Source organism: Bemisia tabaci, chromosome 6 (genome assembly GCF_918797505.1).
Source record: "Bemisia tabaci chromosome 6, PGI_BMITA_v3".
Classification (NCBI taxonomy): domain Eukaryota; kingdom Metazoa; phylum Arthropoda; class Insecta; order Hemiptera; family Aleyrodidae; genus Bemisia; species Bemisia tabaci.
In genome coordinates, this window is record NC_092798.1 from 32249909 (window position 1) to 32269161 (window position 19253).

At 37.2% G+C, this 19253-nt stretch overlaps 1 protein-coding gene across 1 annotated transcript; it reads right to left on the reverse strand.

Annotated features, from left to right (window-relative positions):
• Positions 1–1176: 1176 nt before the first annotated feature.
• Positions 1177–14960, reverse strand: Bdp1 (transcription factor TFIIIB component B'' homolog Bdp1). Its single transcript, XM_019061933.2, has 8 exons — positions 13750–14960; positions 12620–12757; positions 10654–10719; positions 7700–7823; positions 6995–7121; positions 5976–6170; positions 4000–4143; positions 1177–3403 (listed from the first exon to the last, which is right to left on the reverse strand). The coding sequence occupies exons 1-8, from the start codon at positions 14754–14756 to the stop codon at positions 2670–2672; spliced, it is 2535 nt and encodes an 844-aa protein (XP_018917478.2). The 5' UTR covers positions 14757–14960; the 3' UTR covers positions 1177–2669.
• Positions 14961–19253: the final 4293 nt, after the last annotated feature.

A 19253-nucleotide genomic window follows, 5' to 3' on the forward strand; every position in this document is an offset into this window, starting at 1 on the left:
AATTCACTTTGGTTCATTCTTATTACGGCTTGCTGTAATACTGACTGTCATGTTAAGGAAGAACGCTGTATAAACCTTCAGACGTTAGTAAATCCCCATCGATAAATGTCGAATTTTCAGGAAAATTAAAGATTTTGTTTCCGATATTTCAGAGAATTTTGTTCGTAATTTGTACCGAAGTGTCTGTAATTGTCAAGGAAAAAAAGGCGTATAACTCCTAAAAAATACATGCTTTAAACCCGGGAATATTTGGCAAGTCTCAAATGTTCAAAAGGCGTTCTTCCTCTGCATGGCAGAGTATTTCTTGGATTTGGATCTAGGCATAGTCATAGAATCTTCATTCTCTACATACTTCCAGAGGAGAATCTGCCGACGTTTTCAAGAGTTTGTATTGATTTTCTCAGACAGACAAAAAAAAAAAAAAAAAAAGAAGATAATCTTTCTAAGAATAGAAATATGATTTTAAGATAACCTTAAAACGCGTATTGACCCCACTTTTGTGGTTCCACCTAACTCTAAAAAGTATTATCAAGCCAAAAAATTTAAGACTGGAAGAATGACCATCAGCAGGTTTTGCATGACACGATTCAATTGATACATCATAGGAAATTTGTAAAAAAAAAAAAAAAATTAATGAAAAAAGGAAATTTGTATGAAGCCACTGAGATTTTATCGGTTGTGAAACTGCAAGAATGTGTAACTTGTTGGTTCTGTTTTATTTTTTAAGAGGAAACCAAAGAAACACTATGGTTTGAAATTTTTGTAGAATATTCTTCACACAACAGAAAAGTTGGGGAGATTTTTAAGGAAAGACGTTCAGTAGTTTTCCATGTAGAAAATAAAATATGACAGGTATTCCGCAATGTCTCAAACGGTGATATCCATTTCTGCAGTTTCACTATTTACAAGTCCAAGTTCCTCTCATTTCATCGTCGATATTGCACAAAAATAATTCAGGCGAACAAATAATATTAAATATCAAAAGAAGAAAATGTATGGCCTTATACCTTTCATATTTTATTTTAAAAGTTACATACGTACAATGCACATTGTTATTCCATGCAAGAAACTTTAAAAATAAAAATAAAAGGTGTCACGGGTGTTAATTTTTTTCTTTTGATATTTACAATTGATACTTCTACCGATATGATTCAAAAATAATAATGAAATCACTAATAAAATTAGAATAAATATAATAATATATTCAGGTAAATTACATACTTCTCAAAAATAAAGGAAACAGTCATTTACAAAATTGATTTAATCAAACAGCAATAATACAAATTCGGTGATGTGACACCTTAAAAAAAATACAAAGAATGCCATTCTGAAAGTAGGTAACATAAATGAAGATGAGGGCTGAAACTTATGAAAGTTCAACGTTAAGACTGTCTAAATGCCTCAAATTCTGCTGCAAAAACTTGACAGTGCAGTTGTTTGTGACACATGACGTTCATACATATGTACTACATTTTGCGATAGGGAACAATTAATTCTGTTCTATATCTATACCTTTACTACACAATGTTAAAGTTCGCACCTGATGATGGTCAAATGGCCGATACTGCCTTGTTAAAGGAAAATTTCCCGGCAAATGAGTAAAGAAGAAAATTTCGAACTATGTACTAGTTCTGGCTCCTTTTAGAAACAACTCACATACTTATAGTTTCCTTATACAGGCAGATATTTTAGGGTGAGCAAGAATTAGTATGCAGTTCCTCATTGCAAAATTTAGTCCATATCGATGGCTAAAGTGCGAAACTGCGTACCTCAGTTTGTGACGTAGTAGACTTCCTGTAATACTTTATTTTTTCTTTCCAAAACTAATCAACATAATTTCTTGAAAAAATCTCTGATTTTTCTTTTCTATTAGTAGAGTACTTTTTAGTAATTACAAGCTTTAAAGTAGGCTTGTTTTTCTTCAAAAAAAAATAAAATAGGAACCAAAATTTTGAAACATTGCAATGGAGATACGTAGTTTTGCACTTTGGCCCTCGACATATTCTTCAGCATAATAAAAGAAACAAAGAAAGTTACCATCCTTAAGGTAAAAAAACAAGCTGCTTTGTAAGTAAAATTCCAAAACAAATAAAGTTCTTTTCACTGAGTAAATAAATAAATAAATAAATAAGTTTAAAAACAACAATCAACGTACAGATAAAATACGCCATGCTTGAACAATTTTTCGATAAAATACTTTAAAACAAACGATTAGATTTCAAAATTATATTTGTGGGGAGATGTGCAAGTCTTCCAAATAGTCTACACAATTTTAATTAGATAAATTGAAATAGAAAGAAAGTAAACGAGTATTAAAAAAATGATAGTAGAACATGGCTATCTGTATTAAAGTATCTGTGAGGATATTAAAATTGTTTTCTTTTTTAAAAAAAGTACACAAATCATACGGCATTACATCAAAATGTCTTAAACTTTTGAAAGAGGTAAGCAACTTAAACGTACAGAAATTTGATTTGTCAATTGCTGTAATGTAACAAAACCAAAAATCTGGGAATAACAGAGACACTTACAGTGATGATCTTGGCAGTTGCAAATTCCACTGAAAAGGCTCATGGAAAAGGTTTGAAATTATGCTGTTTATGGCGTGCTTCTTGTTCAATGAGTTCCGCTTGCAAAAAAATCTATCTCCAAACTAGGTATTTTCAGGGCTATGATGTTGATTTGGTCGGATTTCCGCTAAGATCGCTTATGATGATATACTCATTCACAATGACAGTGTCATTCACGTTTGAGTTCTCATTTTCTTTTTCTTCATTTCTAGTATCAGTCTCACTTTCACTTTCATGATTGATTCCTATGAGTTTGTTACCATACAAAGGTGCGCTTTTACTAGTTGATTCAATCTCACTCCGATTAGGACCACTAACAAATTTATAAACTAAATTATCCTCACTTACAACTTGAACACTGCTTGTGGTCTCACCTGCGGTTTGATTTTCGATACTTACAGCTGCAGATTCATTTTTAGATGAACCTAAAGGACTAGGACTTTCTTCAATTACACTGTTTTTATCTATCGATTCATTTTGGCATGAAATTGAAAGAGTGCTACTGCTCTCTGCCTCATTTTCTCCTAATTTTGTCCTTGATCTATCCTTAAACCTGGGCTTACACTCATATTCCTCATCGCTGTCATCTATCTTGAGACGTTTGCGATGATTGGACGAGTATGTATGATCTATGTGAGATATTAGGTCATCATCGCTGGGATAAAGATTGTCAAAATCTGGGACCTCTTCTTCGCTGGTGTCACTTGGCTCCTCCTTCAACCAAGATTTTTTTGGAATTTTGGCTTTCCTCGGTTTTTTCTCTCGGACAGAAGCTAATATAGGTTTACTTCTCCTTGCATATTTACCCGTATCCGAGGGCAACAAGTTACGAACTGGAAGAAAAAAACAAAAATTGTATTTGAAGATATCAAGAAGGATTTAAAATTAATATAAATGAAGAAACAGAACCCACAGAGAGCATCTAATTGGTCATACTATTAGCTCTCTGACAAGCTGAACTTTGTTAAATTGGGTTACTAGAGCAGTAAAAGTTATTTTTTTTTTGGACTCATCTTCACTCCAAGAGGATACAAAATTTGGCTTCGCTAATCCAGTGCAGTGACAATAGCATTAATGGTAACGATTTTTGGAATGAAAGGAGTGTCATTAATCAATTATTCATCATTTGCTTCAGGGAAAAGGATTGACGCAAAATTCTCTAAATTTTAAGCTCATTTCTCAATTTTTGAGATTTAAACAGCGATTAATCAATGATATAACAGCATTGAAACTAAAATTTTTCCTCTTCCCTAGGAAATAGTTTAAACGCTTTAACCTCAGAGAATGAGGACTATATCAAACGGTTGAAAGTTACTGATTTCTGGATGTTTTAGCCAAAATTATTAAAAAGTCAATGAAATAATTGGTTGCCATTAAGATACTCCGTGATCAGCAGGAGTAAATGATATATAAAATAGGAAAAACTTACTTCGTTTCGATTTGTAAGTTTTTGTTTTCGGGTTTGATTTCTTTTCCAACTTTTCCAGTTTCTTGGCCTCTTTCTCTTCCTTCTTTTTCCTTGCTTCTTCTTCTTTGGCCTTTCTCTGCATTTCTGCTCTTTCTGTGTCCCTTTCTAGACAGGTAAGAAAAAGAAAAAAATTGGAATCATCTATCAATAAGAAACTGAGGGGACTATCTTCCACTGAAATTGGAAATTTCATGTATCTTCTGGGACAAGTACGTGATTTCTAGTAGTAGTACAAAACCCCACACATTAAAAATTACCAAGGTAAAAAAATTCTGGAGTAAACATTGTCTTAATTGCAAGATTAAAGCACAAAATACTTACAAACCCTTTAGTATAAAAATACGTACATGCAAAGTAATTATGACTTACAGAGACTTTACAGAAGTAAAACTACTCAAAAATCACAATGACCATGTCAAAAAAGTCTGAAATTCACTCCTCAACACTTGATTCAGATAGTCTGAATCCTACATTATCAAATTTCTCGAGTCCACAGACACTTTTTCTGTTGTCGTTGGCAGGTTTACTCAGAGAGAGAAGTAAGATCACCTGACCTAAATATGCAAACTGTTTTTTACCTGTTACTTGCATATTTATAGTAGAGTATCTATATAGCGAGAGTATAGACAGATCGCTTCATGGAGGGCCAAGGGCCCAAAAGTGCAGCCACCCTTCTAACCAACTTCTAGTGCACAAAAATTCACTGCCAGTCTGCAGATTCCAATTCCAACTAAGATGGCTAAGAATGTACATAAATGAGCATTCTTCCGCAAAATTGAGTAAATTTATGCAAAAACTAAGTCAAATACGTGCTTTATAAACGATGGTTCGAAAGAATTGTATTAGTAAAGTGCTCTGGATAATTGAAAATCATAGGTTGGCTGTATTTCTGGGCCCTATCTTTATTCGCGGAGACATCGGTGAAGGCCTGATGGATTTTCGGAGTTTCACATCTATTTATACTCTCGCTATACGGGTACTCTAGTTTATAGGTGTTCAAAAGCAATGGTTTTTGCTGTTTTTTTTTTTTAAAATAAAGAAGAAAACAAATGCTTTGGAACAACACAAATCACGTTTGAGACAGATTGAGAAGTGTTTGCAAAATTTGTTTGTATATTTAGATTAGGTTATCGGAAACTTCTTTTTGGGTAAAAGCAGTTACCTACAACAAATCAAAAGTGTTCGCAGACGCAGGACATTTGCAAACTCTATGCAAATTTTGGGTTAAAGAGGAAATTTCAGATTTTTCTGATATAGTTATTGTGACTTTACCCTTGAAAAATTCCCCTTTTTTTTTTTTTTATCAATATCTCTTGTGTACAACAAATCTATTCTTTCTCCAGCCCCAATTAGAACAGAATATGTACTTGTAATATTCTCAAAACCTTTAAAGATAAATGTTGATTTTTTAATCAGAAAGAGTGGGGGAGCCATGAAAAAATATGCAAGATATTTATCTTTCCAATGCCTCAGGAGGGAGAAAGAGTTCTATCATACAGGAAATATTGGCTATGTAGCCGATTTAATAAATATTCTAATATGAGAGATCATTAAATCTTAATTGAATTTGAAAAAAGTGAGAATGAAATCACACCAAGTGGAAAAATTAAACTATTCAGGAGACACAAAAAACTGCACAGGAAGTGAAGAGATTAAGATTAAGATAATATAAGAAAAAGCTCTTTGTTGCCAAAGGACAAGTACTTGAAGACACTTTGAAGGTCCAAGTTGAAATCGATGTGTCATTTTTTAGGAGGATGCCTGCGAGCAATCTTAACTAAACCTTAAAAATTAGATATGGAACAAAAAAGAAAAGAAAAAACCTAGTTGGTGTATTTTCATCCTCAATCATTCAATTTTTCAAGGCAACATTTAGACAAGATTGTTTATGTAATAAGAGATCGAATTGAATGTATAATAATAATTTCAGCACTTACTAATGTCTTGCTCAAGCATGTCAACATCAAATTCTGCTGATGCAGATAATGCCTTGTCTAGCAGCTCCCTGTTGGTTCTCTCTTCTTTTTTGAATTTCCTCTTCAGATCATGGCGGGTCCTCTCCGGAAATATTGACTGCATGAGAGAAAAATCTGTTCCGATTGTGTTCAATGCACGGTAGAATCGCAAAGTTTCTGTGAAGTAGTAAAGAAGAGGGTTAACCGCTAATCATAATTAACGATTCATGCTTTAAACGTAAGTAAAGAATCATTTGACAAACTACTTGTTAAGGAGTTTATACAAGAAATGCTAATGGCCTGATAGATCGCCTGAAATAGGCGTTGCAGCGTCCAACTTGAAATTGAAAGTAAAAGGGACTTCACGAGTGTCTCAAGCATCAGCGGATGAGAAAATTTGGAAGTTTGAAAATTTTGTTGGGACGTCAAGAGGTTTTACCCGAATTAAGCGGTACTGGAATTGGTCCAATGCAATTCCAAAAATAGGCATCACAATAAAACCCCTGACAATTTTATTCATATAAATAAAAGGAGGGGTGTAAAAACAAAACAAATGCTAAAGAAAGGAAAAAGGAAACAAGGCTAAAAACATTAATTAAAAACCTGAGAATTTTTGGCTGATGACCCAGCCATTATCAGACATTAAAATGATAAAAATAAAAAAAATGAAGAATTTGCAAAAGCTACATTTTTAGTGTAAAGCTACACAGGATTATTTTTTTCTCTCTTTTTTCCCTCGCCCAACACCACACCAAAAACGTGGTTTTTCAGCTGTTTTATTTTTCATCATTTTACCGCTTGATAATGGCTGGATCACCAATTAGAGCGACACTGGTTTTTGACTGATGTTTCTGGCCTTGCTTCCCGTTTGTTTGTTTTGTTTTTACACTGTTCTGTGTTCACAGGCTGCGTTGTAGAATTTTATCTCATAATAAAAGGCAGCCTGGTAAGAGAGCCTTGGGAAAAGAGACAAAGAAAACAGAATAATGAAATGCGTCTACCTAAAGGTGTCCAGAAGTGGTACTTCTTTTTCGCCTTACTAAAACGGTTTATGATTGTTCCATCTTCCTCGATGACAGATGAATTTTCCAAGGCTTTCAGACTCTTTTCAGCTGAAGTTTGAACAACCTGTGAGAAAGAAGCATGGAAATATTATAAAATTGAAGTTACTGCACAATTTAAAAGGAATTTTCATTCATCAATCACTCAATGGGTTGATGCCATCTACTTTTTTAAATTCATTTTTTGAAAATACAGAGTGAATTGAGCTTCCAGAAAATTTTTTAAACCAAAAGAAAACCCATTTTGAAAATGCCAAAAATATGTCCTACGTGAAATGATAATTTCGGCCAGCTCTGATAATGTAGCCAGGTGGGAGAAACTGTGTTTGCTGATTGACTGAACCCAGCTTCAGGTATCGTCGTGCTACATCAACCCAACTGTCAGGTTTTGATTAGCTTTTTCTCCCTTTAGAAATGATTTTTAAAAATTTTTGTTTTCATACACACCTTAGGGTAACTAAACTAAGACCCTGCAAACAATTCCTTATCATTGCTCAATTTTCAAGTATGAAAGAAGCAGTTTACACATAAATGACCTGGAATGTAGAACATTTAGGACCATGGGATCCAAGATAGAATATTTGCCTAAATGATGAGTGGTAAATTAGTGAGTGGATACTGAGATAATAGTCAATTGAAACACACCAGACTTTTGGGATCAAGAATAATTTTCCCATCAGCACTCAGCTTCAATTGTGGGACGGGCATTTCAGAGTCTGCTTCATCTACATCATCAATAGCTTCTTCTTCAAGGCGACTAGCTACAAGACTGGAAAGCATACGTAACAATGTTAATTAACGACATTCATAAATTTTACGAAAATTGAAGGGGGCCTCTTTTGCTACAGCCCCCCCCCCCCAAACATTTTAATTAGGCGGGATGGGTACTAGGTAGCCCTTTCTTAAAAAAATGACAACATTCATCAATCTTTTTGATAAAGGAGATAAAAAGCTTCAAATCAAGCCAAAGTTGAGCCCTGTAGCTTACTTAGAACCCAAGTTTTACCATCTTCGAGCCCCCATAACTGCAGTTCTATTGGTCAGAGAAAGTTGTAAGGTTTCGATTCTACCATTATATGGTTCACAATGCCTACCAAGTATCATCAAAATTTAGGGTGGTCATGAAAATTTATTGGTTGAATTGAGGAACTCGGACGACAAGGCTCATAAGAGTAGTTTTTGAAAAAATTGAGATATTCATAATTTCAACTAAAACTAATCTTAAACTATAATGACGAGCAAACAATTCTTGACTGAAGTCTTATTAAAGCATCAAAAAGAGAGTTTGAACTTTTTTTCAGCCATAAGGCTCCATGTAATGTTGAACTTAAAACATTTATCTCTCGAAATTGCAAAAACTGTCGGTATCCCACTTGTCCTCCAAGCCCCTCCATTGCCAGGAAATGACCCTAATACTTTGAAACCTCAATGCTAAGTACTTTGGCAAAACTAATTGCATTGAAAAACTGATCATTTTATAACTGATATAATTGGTGGCTAACACTCTATTCCTATCACGCCTACAAAGAGCTTGATGCAAAAACGGCTTTTTTCGCCCCCCCTCTGGAAGTTCTTCAGAATTTGTCTATTGATTACTCATACTTGAGCGCTTCTTTTCCCAAATTTTCAGACCCCCAAAAAATTTTGGGGGGGAGCTAGGGGGGGTGGAAGTCAAAACCTGTGAACCTCGATATCTCTTGAACAAAGAAAGATATTGAGGTCCGGTTTGGACGAAAAATCGTCTAAAATTGCATACTTTAAGATTCTAAAGGTCGAAATCCCGATATCACATTTTTAAGTTAACATATGTGCTTTTTTCCAGTTTTTAGGTCTAGAAAATTTCTTTTAAACGAAAAATTTACAAAGATCTCAATTTTTTATTTGAACCAAAACCAGTTTTATAAATTGTTCGTCTTTTTCCGCATCCAACGAGTGGTCCATAAAGCTGGGGAACCAAACGGTTCCGGAGTTATGATCGATTGAAGTTTCCGCTCAACGCGCGCCGACCGATTTTCGCGCGCAAAAAAGTCGGATTTGACTGTTATTAGATCAGATTGAATGTTCAAACTGAGCAAAATGCTTTATTAGGGACTCTTGAGGGTCGCTGAGTTCAGAAATTACCGATACTTCCAAAAAATTCACGTTTTTAAAATTGCAGCTTCGGACAGGACCACTGAGCGGCCGGTCAGCGCTCAGTGGGCCTCTAAAATAGCGCTGCGGAGCTGTAATTTTAAAAACGTAAATTATTTGAAAGTATCTGTAATTTTTGAACTCAGCGACCCTCAAGAGTCCCTAATAAAGCATTTTGCTCAGTTTGAACATTCAATCTGATCTAATAACAGTCAAATCCGACTTTTTTGCGTGCGAAAATCGGTCGGCGCGCGTTGAGCGGAAACTTCAATCGATCATAACTCCGGAACCGTTTGGTTCCCCAGCTTTATGGACCACTCGTTGGATGCGGAAAAAGACGAACAATTTAAAAAACTGGTTTTGGTTCAAATAAAAAATTGAGATCTTTGTAAATTTTTCGTTTAAAAGAAATTTTCTAGACCTAAAAACTGGAAAAAAGCACATATGTTAACTTAAAAATGTGATATCGGGATTTCGACCTTCAGAATCTTAAAGTATGCAATTTTAGACGATTTTTCGTCCAAACCGGACCTCAATATCTTTCTTTGTTCAAGAGATATCGAGGTTCACAGGTTTTGACTTCCACCCCCCCTAGCTCCCCCTCAAAATTTTTTGGGGGTCTGAAAATTTGGGAAAAGAGGCGCTCAAGTATGAGTAATCAATAGACAAATTCTGAAGAACTTCCAGAGGGGGGGCGAAAAAAGCCGTTTTTGCATCAAGCTCTTTCCTAAAAAGTAACTTCTCACTATGAACTGCTGATGCGGAACATATTTTTTGAGGGAGAACATCATTTATGATAAGAAGTTGATGATGTGTGATCATTAGAGATGGAATCAGCACACCTTTTTCTAAAATGCAAGACATCTTTCAATTTTCAGTTGCTGTTTCAAAATACATCTTTTCAACAAATGAAACTGGCCCGTCTTGATATAAATAGGTGTAAAAGGTCGACAACTTATGAGTAGCGTACCTTTTCCACCCACTAAAAATACTTAAAAAAGGGGTTGGTTTTATTTTTACTATCTACCAAACAGGCAAGGTAATGGAAACAAAGGTATGTTCTCCAGCTATTCAAGCACCTAAATCAACAAGACATTGATTTGCAATGGTTTTGCTTCAGTCTTGGCCGGCAGTTTGGCTCAGGCAGAAAAGCAAACTAATTGAAATCGAATATTGCAGACTTGGAACTCTGTATCAAACTTTCTGCCAAGATGAAAAAAAAAAAAAAAAAAACCAACACGACAGAGCGTTCTGTCGATTTTGGGTGGTCTATGTCAAAAGAACTTACTTTTGTTTCAATTGCCTTGCCTAGTATGTACCGTACATGTAAGAAACGTGGTTGCTAACAAACCTGTTGATCACACATTGTCCAATTTATTTCATTGCTCACTGAATCTATGCTGGCAATGATTTTTAAATTAACACTAAGACTATAAGAAAAAGTCAGAAAAAAGCACGACGTCACTTACTCATTTGTTTCTTGTTTGATGTTAGTTTGACTAGAATTTTTCTTCACTGGCACTTGACTGTTAGACCTGAGCACAACAAATTTTAAAAATTGTTTCAAATTAATAAATCCTTTCTTACGTTAAGATAACAAGAAATGTGGAATTCAGATGTACTATGAAAGGAGGGGCAGTGAAAAATATAAAAAAAGCTGGGAGCTTGAAAAAAGTTAATTATTTTGATAGAATGAAAAAGTAGAAGCAAGGTTGAGACAAAATCAAGCAACTCAAGGGTAAAGGGAGGAACTTCCTGTAAAAATGCCGTTTTCCACTCTTTCAGGGAAGCTGAGCCAACACAAGTTTATGGATGATTTAACGCAACTTTTACAAGGACCAACAAATTTCCCATTATGAACAACCAGCTGGTTGCAAAGACTAAAAGTGTCTGCTACTTTGAGGTACTTAACCTACAGTGGGATTGTAATACAAATACATAAAACTATAATTTTGGCTTTAGATCAAGTAAAATCCATGCTTTTAACTTGAATTATACATAAAGATGGCAATGAGAACCAGCTTGAAGGTTAAAAGTGTGGCTTCCCGTGAAAGCTGATACCTCATATGCATACAGAACTCAGTACCAATAACAGCTTTATGCATGCCTCACATCTTTTCACCCTGGTTGCTGTTGCTGATTCAACACATTTTCTAGTGCTACATATATGCAATCTGGGCTGCTTGACAATCTTAATTTCAGCAAACCACAAAATGCACTAAATTTTGTTGTATGTCTGTACCAATGAGCCTGTTGCAAACTTTTGCTAGAGCAAGAATAAGAGTTGTTACTCATAGAAAATGTTTCAAAAATCACATTGAGCGTATCGGCAAAGTGTGAAATGCACTCCTTACTTCACAATTTTCAAATGAAATTTGCGTTTTTTCGAGCTTCCTGCTTCAAAAACAATACCACAGCACAGGTGAACATTTCATTAGAGGAGTCATTCCATCCAACCCCTACTCACAAGAATACTACGCAATATTCAACATAGCCGACGCCAATCCGCCAAAACACATGTGACGGGACGATGATTCTAACCACCTGATGACAATCGGCAAGTTTAGATTCACATTTTTCTCGCATTGATAGATATCTGCCTTGATTGATCTCGTGCTATCCTAAACTTGGAAGCGGAAGCATTGGCCATGCTGAGCAGGGATTGAATGGAACGACTCCTCTAACGAAATGTTCACCTGTGCCGTAGTATTCTTTTTGAAGCAGGAAGCTTAAAAAAACGAAACATTTCTTTAGCAGATTGTGAAATTAGGAGTGCATTTCAGAGTTTGTCAATGCACTCATTGTGATTTTTGAGATATTATCTATAAGGAACAACTCTTATTCTTGCTCTAGCAAAAGTTTGCAACAGGCCCATTGCCTCATGTTAATTTAATTTTCATTATTATATATTTTTCCTCCATCTAAGGTAGGTTACACCTGTGTGAATTCGGCCCAGTCCGTCAATCTAACCCTTATGTTAATAAAAAAAATTCTATCCTTGTAAAAACTTACTTTCTTACCCCATCAGGAAAATACCACATTTTAAAAGTTTTCCTGATATGATACTGCAGGCTCTCAATAGATTTTAAGAGGACCCAGAAACCTAGAGGTTAGTAAGTTGACGGTGAAACTTCAAAAATATGTCTTTTGGTTTTTGTGTTTCAAAATTTCCACTCCTATTGTAATTTTTAAAAGAGACTGAAGGAACATTAAGGCTTGAAATTTTACAGAATATGCTTCACATAGAGAAAAAGTACCAGGAGAGTTTCCAGGAAATGACATTTAATTGTTTTCCATGTGAAAAATGGAGTACAATAGGAAATCTGCAATTCCAAAAACCAAGATACTTCCAAATTTTTGCAGTTTTACCATTCATGTATCATGAGGTATTTGAGGAACATACCTCCTCAATTTTATTAAAAATTGTTCACTCACATGGGATTAGTTTTAGGATTGTAAAAAATCAAATCATGCATTGTCATCTCTTTTTTGTTGATGGTATCTCCAGATTGAAGAGCATACTTTGTTCCATACTCTCGCTTACGCTGTGAATAGTACGAAATACGTTTCTTCCTGAAACAAAATAAAATTGACAGTTTTAGAGGGGATGATTAAGCTGTTGGCAAGGTGAATATAACAGCAATCTACAATTTTCAAATATAGTGAGAATTTCATTCATCATAGTCAATTAATTTTGATTTTTTTTTTGGGGGGGGGGGGGGCACAACCCACAAAGTTTGGAGAAGAAACTAATAGGTAATAAGAAAATGTTTGAAGTAAATACTTCTGAGAAGAGCCTGCTCAGCATATTTCATGGCTATTACACACCCCCCCCCCCCCATCCTCGATCTGTGTGATACCTGCGTTTTCTACTCGATTGTCAAAGTTGAATAAAACCAAAAAAAAATATATAATAATAATCCTTCAAAATGTTTTTCATCAATGTCAGGCTTTAGGCTTGTGATGCAAATTCTCCTGAACTCATGAATTTTAAAGACATTTGATTATTTGAATTTACAAGACACTGATTTTTAAGTACATGAGTGTAATCTTTAGTTTCTAAGGAATGACTTGATATTGGTCCAAATGCAGCTTTTGTTACTTACTTTCACCTGATAACGGTTTCAGAAAGGAGCCAACTTCTCCTACCTATCTGATTCTGATAGTTACCAACTGAACACCTTTATGAGCAGTGATATGTCTGGATTACCTATATGATTAAATTAGACTGAATATTGTTAAGGTTACTTCTGAAAATTTTTGCTACTTGTGGGATGACAGTTAAAAAATGTGATGAATACACTCTTCAGTGCAGGGGCTGAAGATGTGTTACTGATGAAATCATATTAAAATTTGCCATAGCAGGAAATATAAGAAGATACTTCAAACTAGTGAGGTATGTTGAGTGAAAATTCAACTAGCTTTGCCATCACCATGATGGTTGTTAATGAACCGATTGTTAGTAGTAAAATAAACAGCGTTTGAGAAGCAATGTCCCTTTCAGTGACAATGCAGTAGCACATAAATATTAGATAAAAGAGAAAAAATTTGGGAGTTTAACTCACTTTGGGGGTGCGCGGAGGAAATCAAAGTCTCCCGGGTCGAGCACTTCAATGCCCTCCGGAGATTTTTCACTTCCTTTATCACCTAACGATATGTCGGCTCCACCAGGGATGATTTCTTCACAAATCTGTTTGGTAACGGAAGGCGTCACTGAATTATATTTCATTTCACTTTTGTCCTGACTAGATTCTATTTTATTTGTAGTCCGAGATACTTTCACGGGGGATGCTTTCTTAAAAACTTTTAACTCATTTGATTTACGCTTACACTGAGTTGTAAGATCACTTCCTTCAGAATGATCAGGTTTATGAGTTACTAACTTACTGTCCTTAGATTGAGGAGGGTCCGGTTTTGGCGTTATGAGTTTACTTTCCTGAGATTGAGTTGGGTTGGAAGGAGGTGGCTCAGATACTTGTAACTGAGAATCTGCAGGTTCATGAGAGATGCGATCTATCTCAGAGCCTTTCTTCTGGGTGCTCTGAGATTCAGGAGTTTTGACATCTATCGACTTGGCAACAGCAACAGAGGCTACAACTGGAGAACAGCTAGATTCACTGCCCTTGGGTTTGGATTCCACGGTTCCAGGGGGTTCGGTTGCTGCTGAGGTTGCTTTGGGAGTTTGAACTGTGGGCGGTAATTTCCTCTGGGCCCTTTTCTTCGGGACCGTATTGTTGCCAGGGATGTAATCATCTTCGGTGACAAGTCGAGCTGTGACAGAGACTTTGCAGACATTCACAAATTCTTTGAGAACGTTCAGAGTATCTTTCGCATCCTCGCTAACAGGAGCAGTCGAGTCTTGGAAAGTGTAAAGGATCTCACCGATGATAGGATTTTTTTCACCGGTGTTGCTACTTTTTCCGCGGATGTTCTCCTCGAACGTTCTCATGGCTACCTCTACGTTCCTTCCATTGTCTTGTTTTCTCCTGGCTGAGGATATGTTGGGTTTCCGAGGCCGTGGTCTGGCACGAGGTTTCTTCTCGTTGGTGTCCGTCATACTTGGCGAGACCATCGTTACTGACGCATTTGACCGATATGTTAGAACGAACAGAGATAATAATTGACACTAATCAGCACATGAGAAACTAAAAAAGGTGGAATTTTTCAAGGGAATTGGATGATCGAGGCAAAATGATGAAACTTTTGCTGAATTGCGATTAGGAACATGCTAAGCGTCCACGCACGACACACGACTCCAGAACATAACCAAAAACTGAAAACAAAGAAACGTTGCGTGCAGCGGATTTCATCAATCATCATCCTGGCGCGAGATTCAAACTGAGCCGTGGTACACTCAGGTGATACATTAGCGCATTCGAAGTCCAAACTCAGGAACATTAAGGGAAGATTCGTTTGTGAGCCTAAGACCTAGAGAATTTGAAAAAAAAGAAAAAAAACAAACACACAAACAAACAAAGTACAAACCGGCAGGTTAAAATTTTTTCAGGACTGTGTAATACCTGTCCTTCCAGTATGAAAAATTGTACTTCGTCCGTTGAAATCGTGAAAAAGAGAATTTTTAAAATTTATTCTATTCTACTTACATTTATTTATTTATGCAATATTATTTGCTCAACACTTCATGCCTAAAGAAATTCAAAGAAAGTGGAAATAATCATCTGGCAGAGAACCTCATAAACGAGAAAACCAGACCTTTCACTTGTTGGTATGTAACTCTCATTAGACCGTGGGCCAGCAAGGGGTAACCCTCCCCCCCCCCCCCCCCCCCGTGGGAATTTTGAAGATGGTGATTTTCTTGAAGCTCTCAACTAGTAGAATAAGATTTTCCTTGTCTACGCGAATTTTATCGTGGTGGGGGGGAGTAGGCCCCCCCTAAACCCCCCAAAATTGCTCAGAATTCCGACTTTTCCGCGAATTTTCCCACTTTTACCCGAAAAGGCTTGATTTTAGGGCAAAACTCCACATAACCATTCTGAAAGCTCGTGAAATTCTGGTCTAGAAAAGTGTTAAGTGACTTTGACCAGGACCCGCGGTCCCCCAAAATGGGGGGGCTTAAAATGTCAAAATATCTCAAATTTCCGCGAAAATGACCGTTTCGCCGCGATTTCTCGCCAATAACGCGAAGAAGGTTGGTATTATCGTAAAATTGTTTACCCCTATAATAACAGAGCATTAGTTTTTCATTCTAAGGGCGGCCTAACCCCTCGTGGGGGGAGGGGGGCCCCCCAGCAGTACCCACCCTATAAAAACCGTCAAGATTGGCCGCTTCCTTGAAGTAGCGTTATGCGCAAAAATGGGCGGCAAAATGAAAACAAGTAGCGTTTGTTCTGAGAGAACATCAATGTGGATTCTTGTGGGGGGTGACAGGGGGGAGGGAGGTACATCCTCCTCCCTCCCCCTCCCCCTCCCCCCAAAAAATAATCACGAAAAACGTTAATTAAACGCGAAAATTCCACTTTATAAGACGATTTCAGAGCTTGTCATTGACACGCTTACACTAACATAATCTAACGAGGGGGGGGTGAGGGGAGAGGGTTTTACCCTCCCTCCTCCTCTTCCACCCCCTCCCCCTCCCCCCAAATAAATAATCACGAAAGAATTTAAATAAACGCGAAAATTCCATACTCTAAAAGGCGACTTTCAGGGCGAGTCATTGTCACGCTCACACTAATATAATTTAATGAGGGGAGGGGGGGGGATGTTAGACATCTTAGCCTCCCCAGCCAACATTAAAAAAGGGTGGGGGAGCGGTAATTTATAAACGTTACTTACTTAATAATAGGAGGGACGAGGAAACCTAGCTGCAGTAGGAGAATTTTAAGATCTGAAGGGATACGTAATTAAATCAGGGAAAGTAGAGATACTATTTTATTTTTTGGAAATGACTGAAACTGAGGGAGTTTATTCATAATTGACGGAAATGTATACTTAAGCTTATGTCAACATTTTTGAAACGTTTGGAGAATAAGCTCAAAGTGTATTGGATATCGTTTGCCAAAGTATTCAATCATTCATTTGGTCACAGACAGAAACTGCAGTGATAAATTTATCAAAAATATTCAGCGATTATGGGGGGGGGGGGATTAAGGGATACTTTTTCACTAACGGACCCCCAACCAAATTACCCCGTAGTTTGAAAAGTAATTTAGACAAGTGTAAAAACAAGAACCAACTTATCGATCTATTCTTAACTGAATGGAACGACCGAAAGAAATAAGCACACCAATATACTCACTGGGAAAAGTATATTAAAGGCATGGAGATGGGTCTAGCCAGTTTACCTCCGCTGACGGTGTGAAAGTTGACTTCATCTTACAAACTCAATAAAAATCAAACCAATAAGAAGCAAACATTCAAATAATTTTGCTTCTTTCCGAGTCGAACTATCTTGATAACTATTCGTCAATCAGAGTTCACTGCAGTATCTGTCTGTGACCAAATGAATGATTGAATACTTTGGCAAACGATCCAATACACTTTGAGCTTATTCTCCAAACGTTTCAAAAATGTTGACATAAGCTTAAGTATGTACATTTCCGTCAATTATGAATAAACTCCCTCAGTTTCAGTCATTTCCAAAAAATAAAATAGTATCTCTACTTTCCCTGATTTAATTACGTATCCCTTCAGATCTTAAAATTCTCCTACTGCAGCTAGGTTTCCTCGTCCCTCCTATTATTAAGTAAGTAACGTTTATAAATTACCGATCCCCCACCCTTTTTTAATGTTGGCTGGGGAGGCTAAGATGTCTAACATCCCCCCCCCTCCCCTCATTAAATTATATTAGTGTGAGCGTGACAATGACTCGCCCTGAAAGTCGCCTTTTAGAGTATGGAATTTTCGCGTTTATTTAAATTCTTTCGTGATTATTTATTTGGGGGGAGGGGGAGGGGGTGGAAGAGGAGGAGGGAGGGTAAAACCCTCTCCCCTCACCCCCCCCTCGTTAGATTATGTTAGTGTAAGCGTGTCAATGACAAGCCTGAAATCGTCTTATAAAGTGGAATTTTCGCGTTTAATTAACGTTTTTCGTGATTATTTTTTGGGGGGAGGGGGAGGGGGAGGGAGGAGGATGTACCTCCCTCCCCCTGTCACCCCCCACAAGAATCCACATTGATGTTCTCTCAGAACAAACGCTACTTGTTTTCATTTTGCCGCCCATTTTTGCGCATAACGCTACTTCAAGGAAGCGGCCAATCTTGACGGTTTTTATAGGGTGGGTACTGCTGGGGGGCCCCCCTCCCCCCCACGAGGGGTTAGGCCGCCCTTAGAATGAAAAACTAATGCTCTGTTATTATAGGGGTAAACAATTTTACGATAATACCAACCTTCTTCGCGTTATTGGCGAGAAATCGCGGCGAAACGGTCATTTTCGCGGAAATTTGAGATATTTTGACATTTTAAGCCCCCCATTTTGGGGGACCGCGGGTCCTGGTCAAAGTCACTTAACACTTTTCTAGACCAGAATTTCACGAGCTTTCAGAATGGTTATGTGGAGTTTTGCCCTAAAATCAAGCCTTTTCGGGTAAAAGTGGGAAAATTCGCGGAAAAGTCGGAATTCTGAGCAATTTTGGGGGGTTTAGGGGGGGCCTACTCCCCCCCACCACGATAAAATTCGCGTAGACAAGGAAAATCTTATTCTACTAGTTGAGAGCTTCAAGAAAATCACCATCTTCAAAATTCCCACGGGGGGGGGGGGGGGGAGGGTTACCCCTTGCTGGCCCACGGTCTACATGGTTGGCTCGATAAAAAGGAATCTTTTCTTAGATTCTTGAAATACTAAATAATCGATATCGAATTTCATGCAAATCCATCGGTAAACAGCCGTAAAACTGATATCCCGCCATTTTTACGCCGCCATTTTGAAATTTGTCGGAAATTCAGATATCCGATGGAAGATTCGTTCTTCTCGTGCCGAAATACCCCCAGATACCGAGTTTCATGCAAATCCAAAGATAAGAAGCCTACATATCCACTTCCCGCTTCCCATTTCCCACAGGCCGTTATTTTGACCGCCACCATTTTGAAAAGGACTGACTTTTCTGGAAAACCATTGCCAGAATCGTTTTTCTCGTCTCGAAAAACCCTGGGATTCCGAGTTTAACGCCAATCCGTCAATAAACATCGGAGATGTCATTGCAGATTTCCGCCATTTTGAACTTTGACCGGCTGCCATTTTGTCAAAAATCAACATTTTGACATGCGGTTTGTGCCAAAATCTTTCTGTTTTTATTATCTTTCGAATGAGATATCACAAAGGGGGATTGCCATTTGAAAAAAAAAGTTAGCCCCCGCCCCAAAATTTTGGGGGATCAAAAAGTTGCTACTTCAGACCGAGGAACATTGCCAAAGTTTCGAACTTCTATCTCAATTTGGAAAAAAGTTACAGGGGTGGTCAGTGACTTTTGGATAACCCCGTATAATTTTCACAAAAATATTTACCAGACTTTACTAGTCTACTAGAGTTTCGCCAGCGAAAAACTCGCACAGGGTATCTCAGAAGTCCGTGTTCCCCTCCTTTTAAAAATGTTCCCTAATTTGAAGCTTTAAC

Bases quoted from the DNA above. Each gene is read 5' to 3' on its own strand.
- Bdp1 (XM_019061933.2), bottom strand. From the start codon at position 14,756: ATGGTCTCGCCAAGTATGACGGACACCAACGAGAAGAAACCTCGTGCC. The intron at 12,758-13,749 runs GTGAGTTAAACT...ATTTTGTTTCAG, and splicing joins TTCCTCCGCGCACCCCCAAA to GAAGAAACGTATTTCGTACT. The intron at 4,144-5,975 runs GTAAGTGCTGAA...TTACCTGTCTAG, and splicing joins CATGCTTGAGCAAGACATTA to AAAGGGACACAGAAAGAGCA.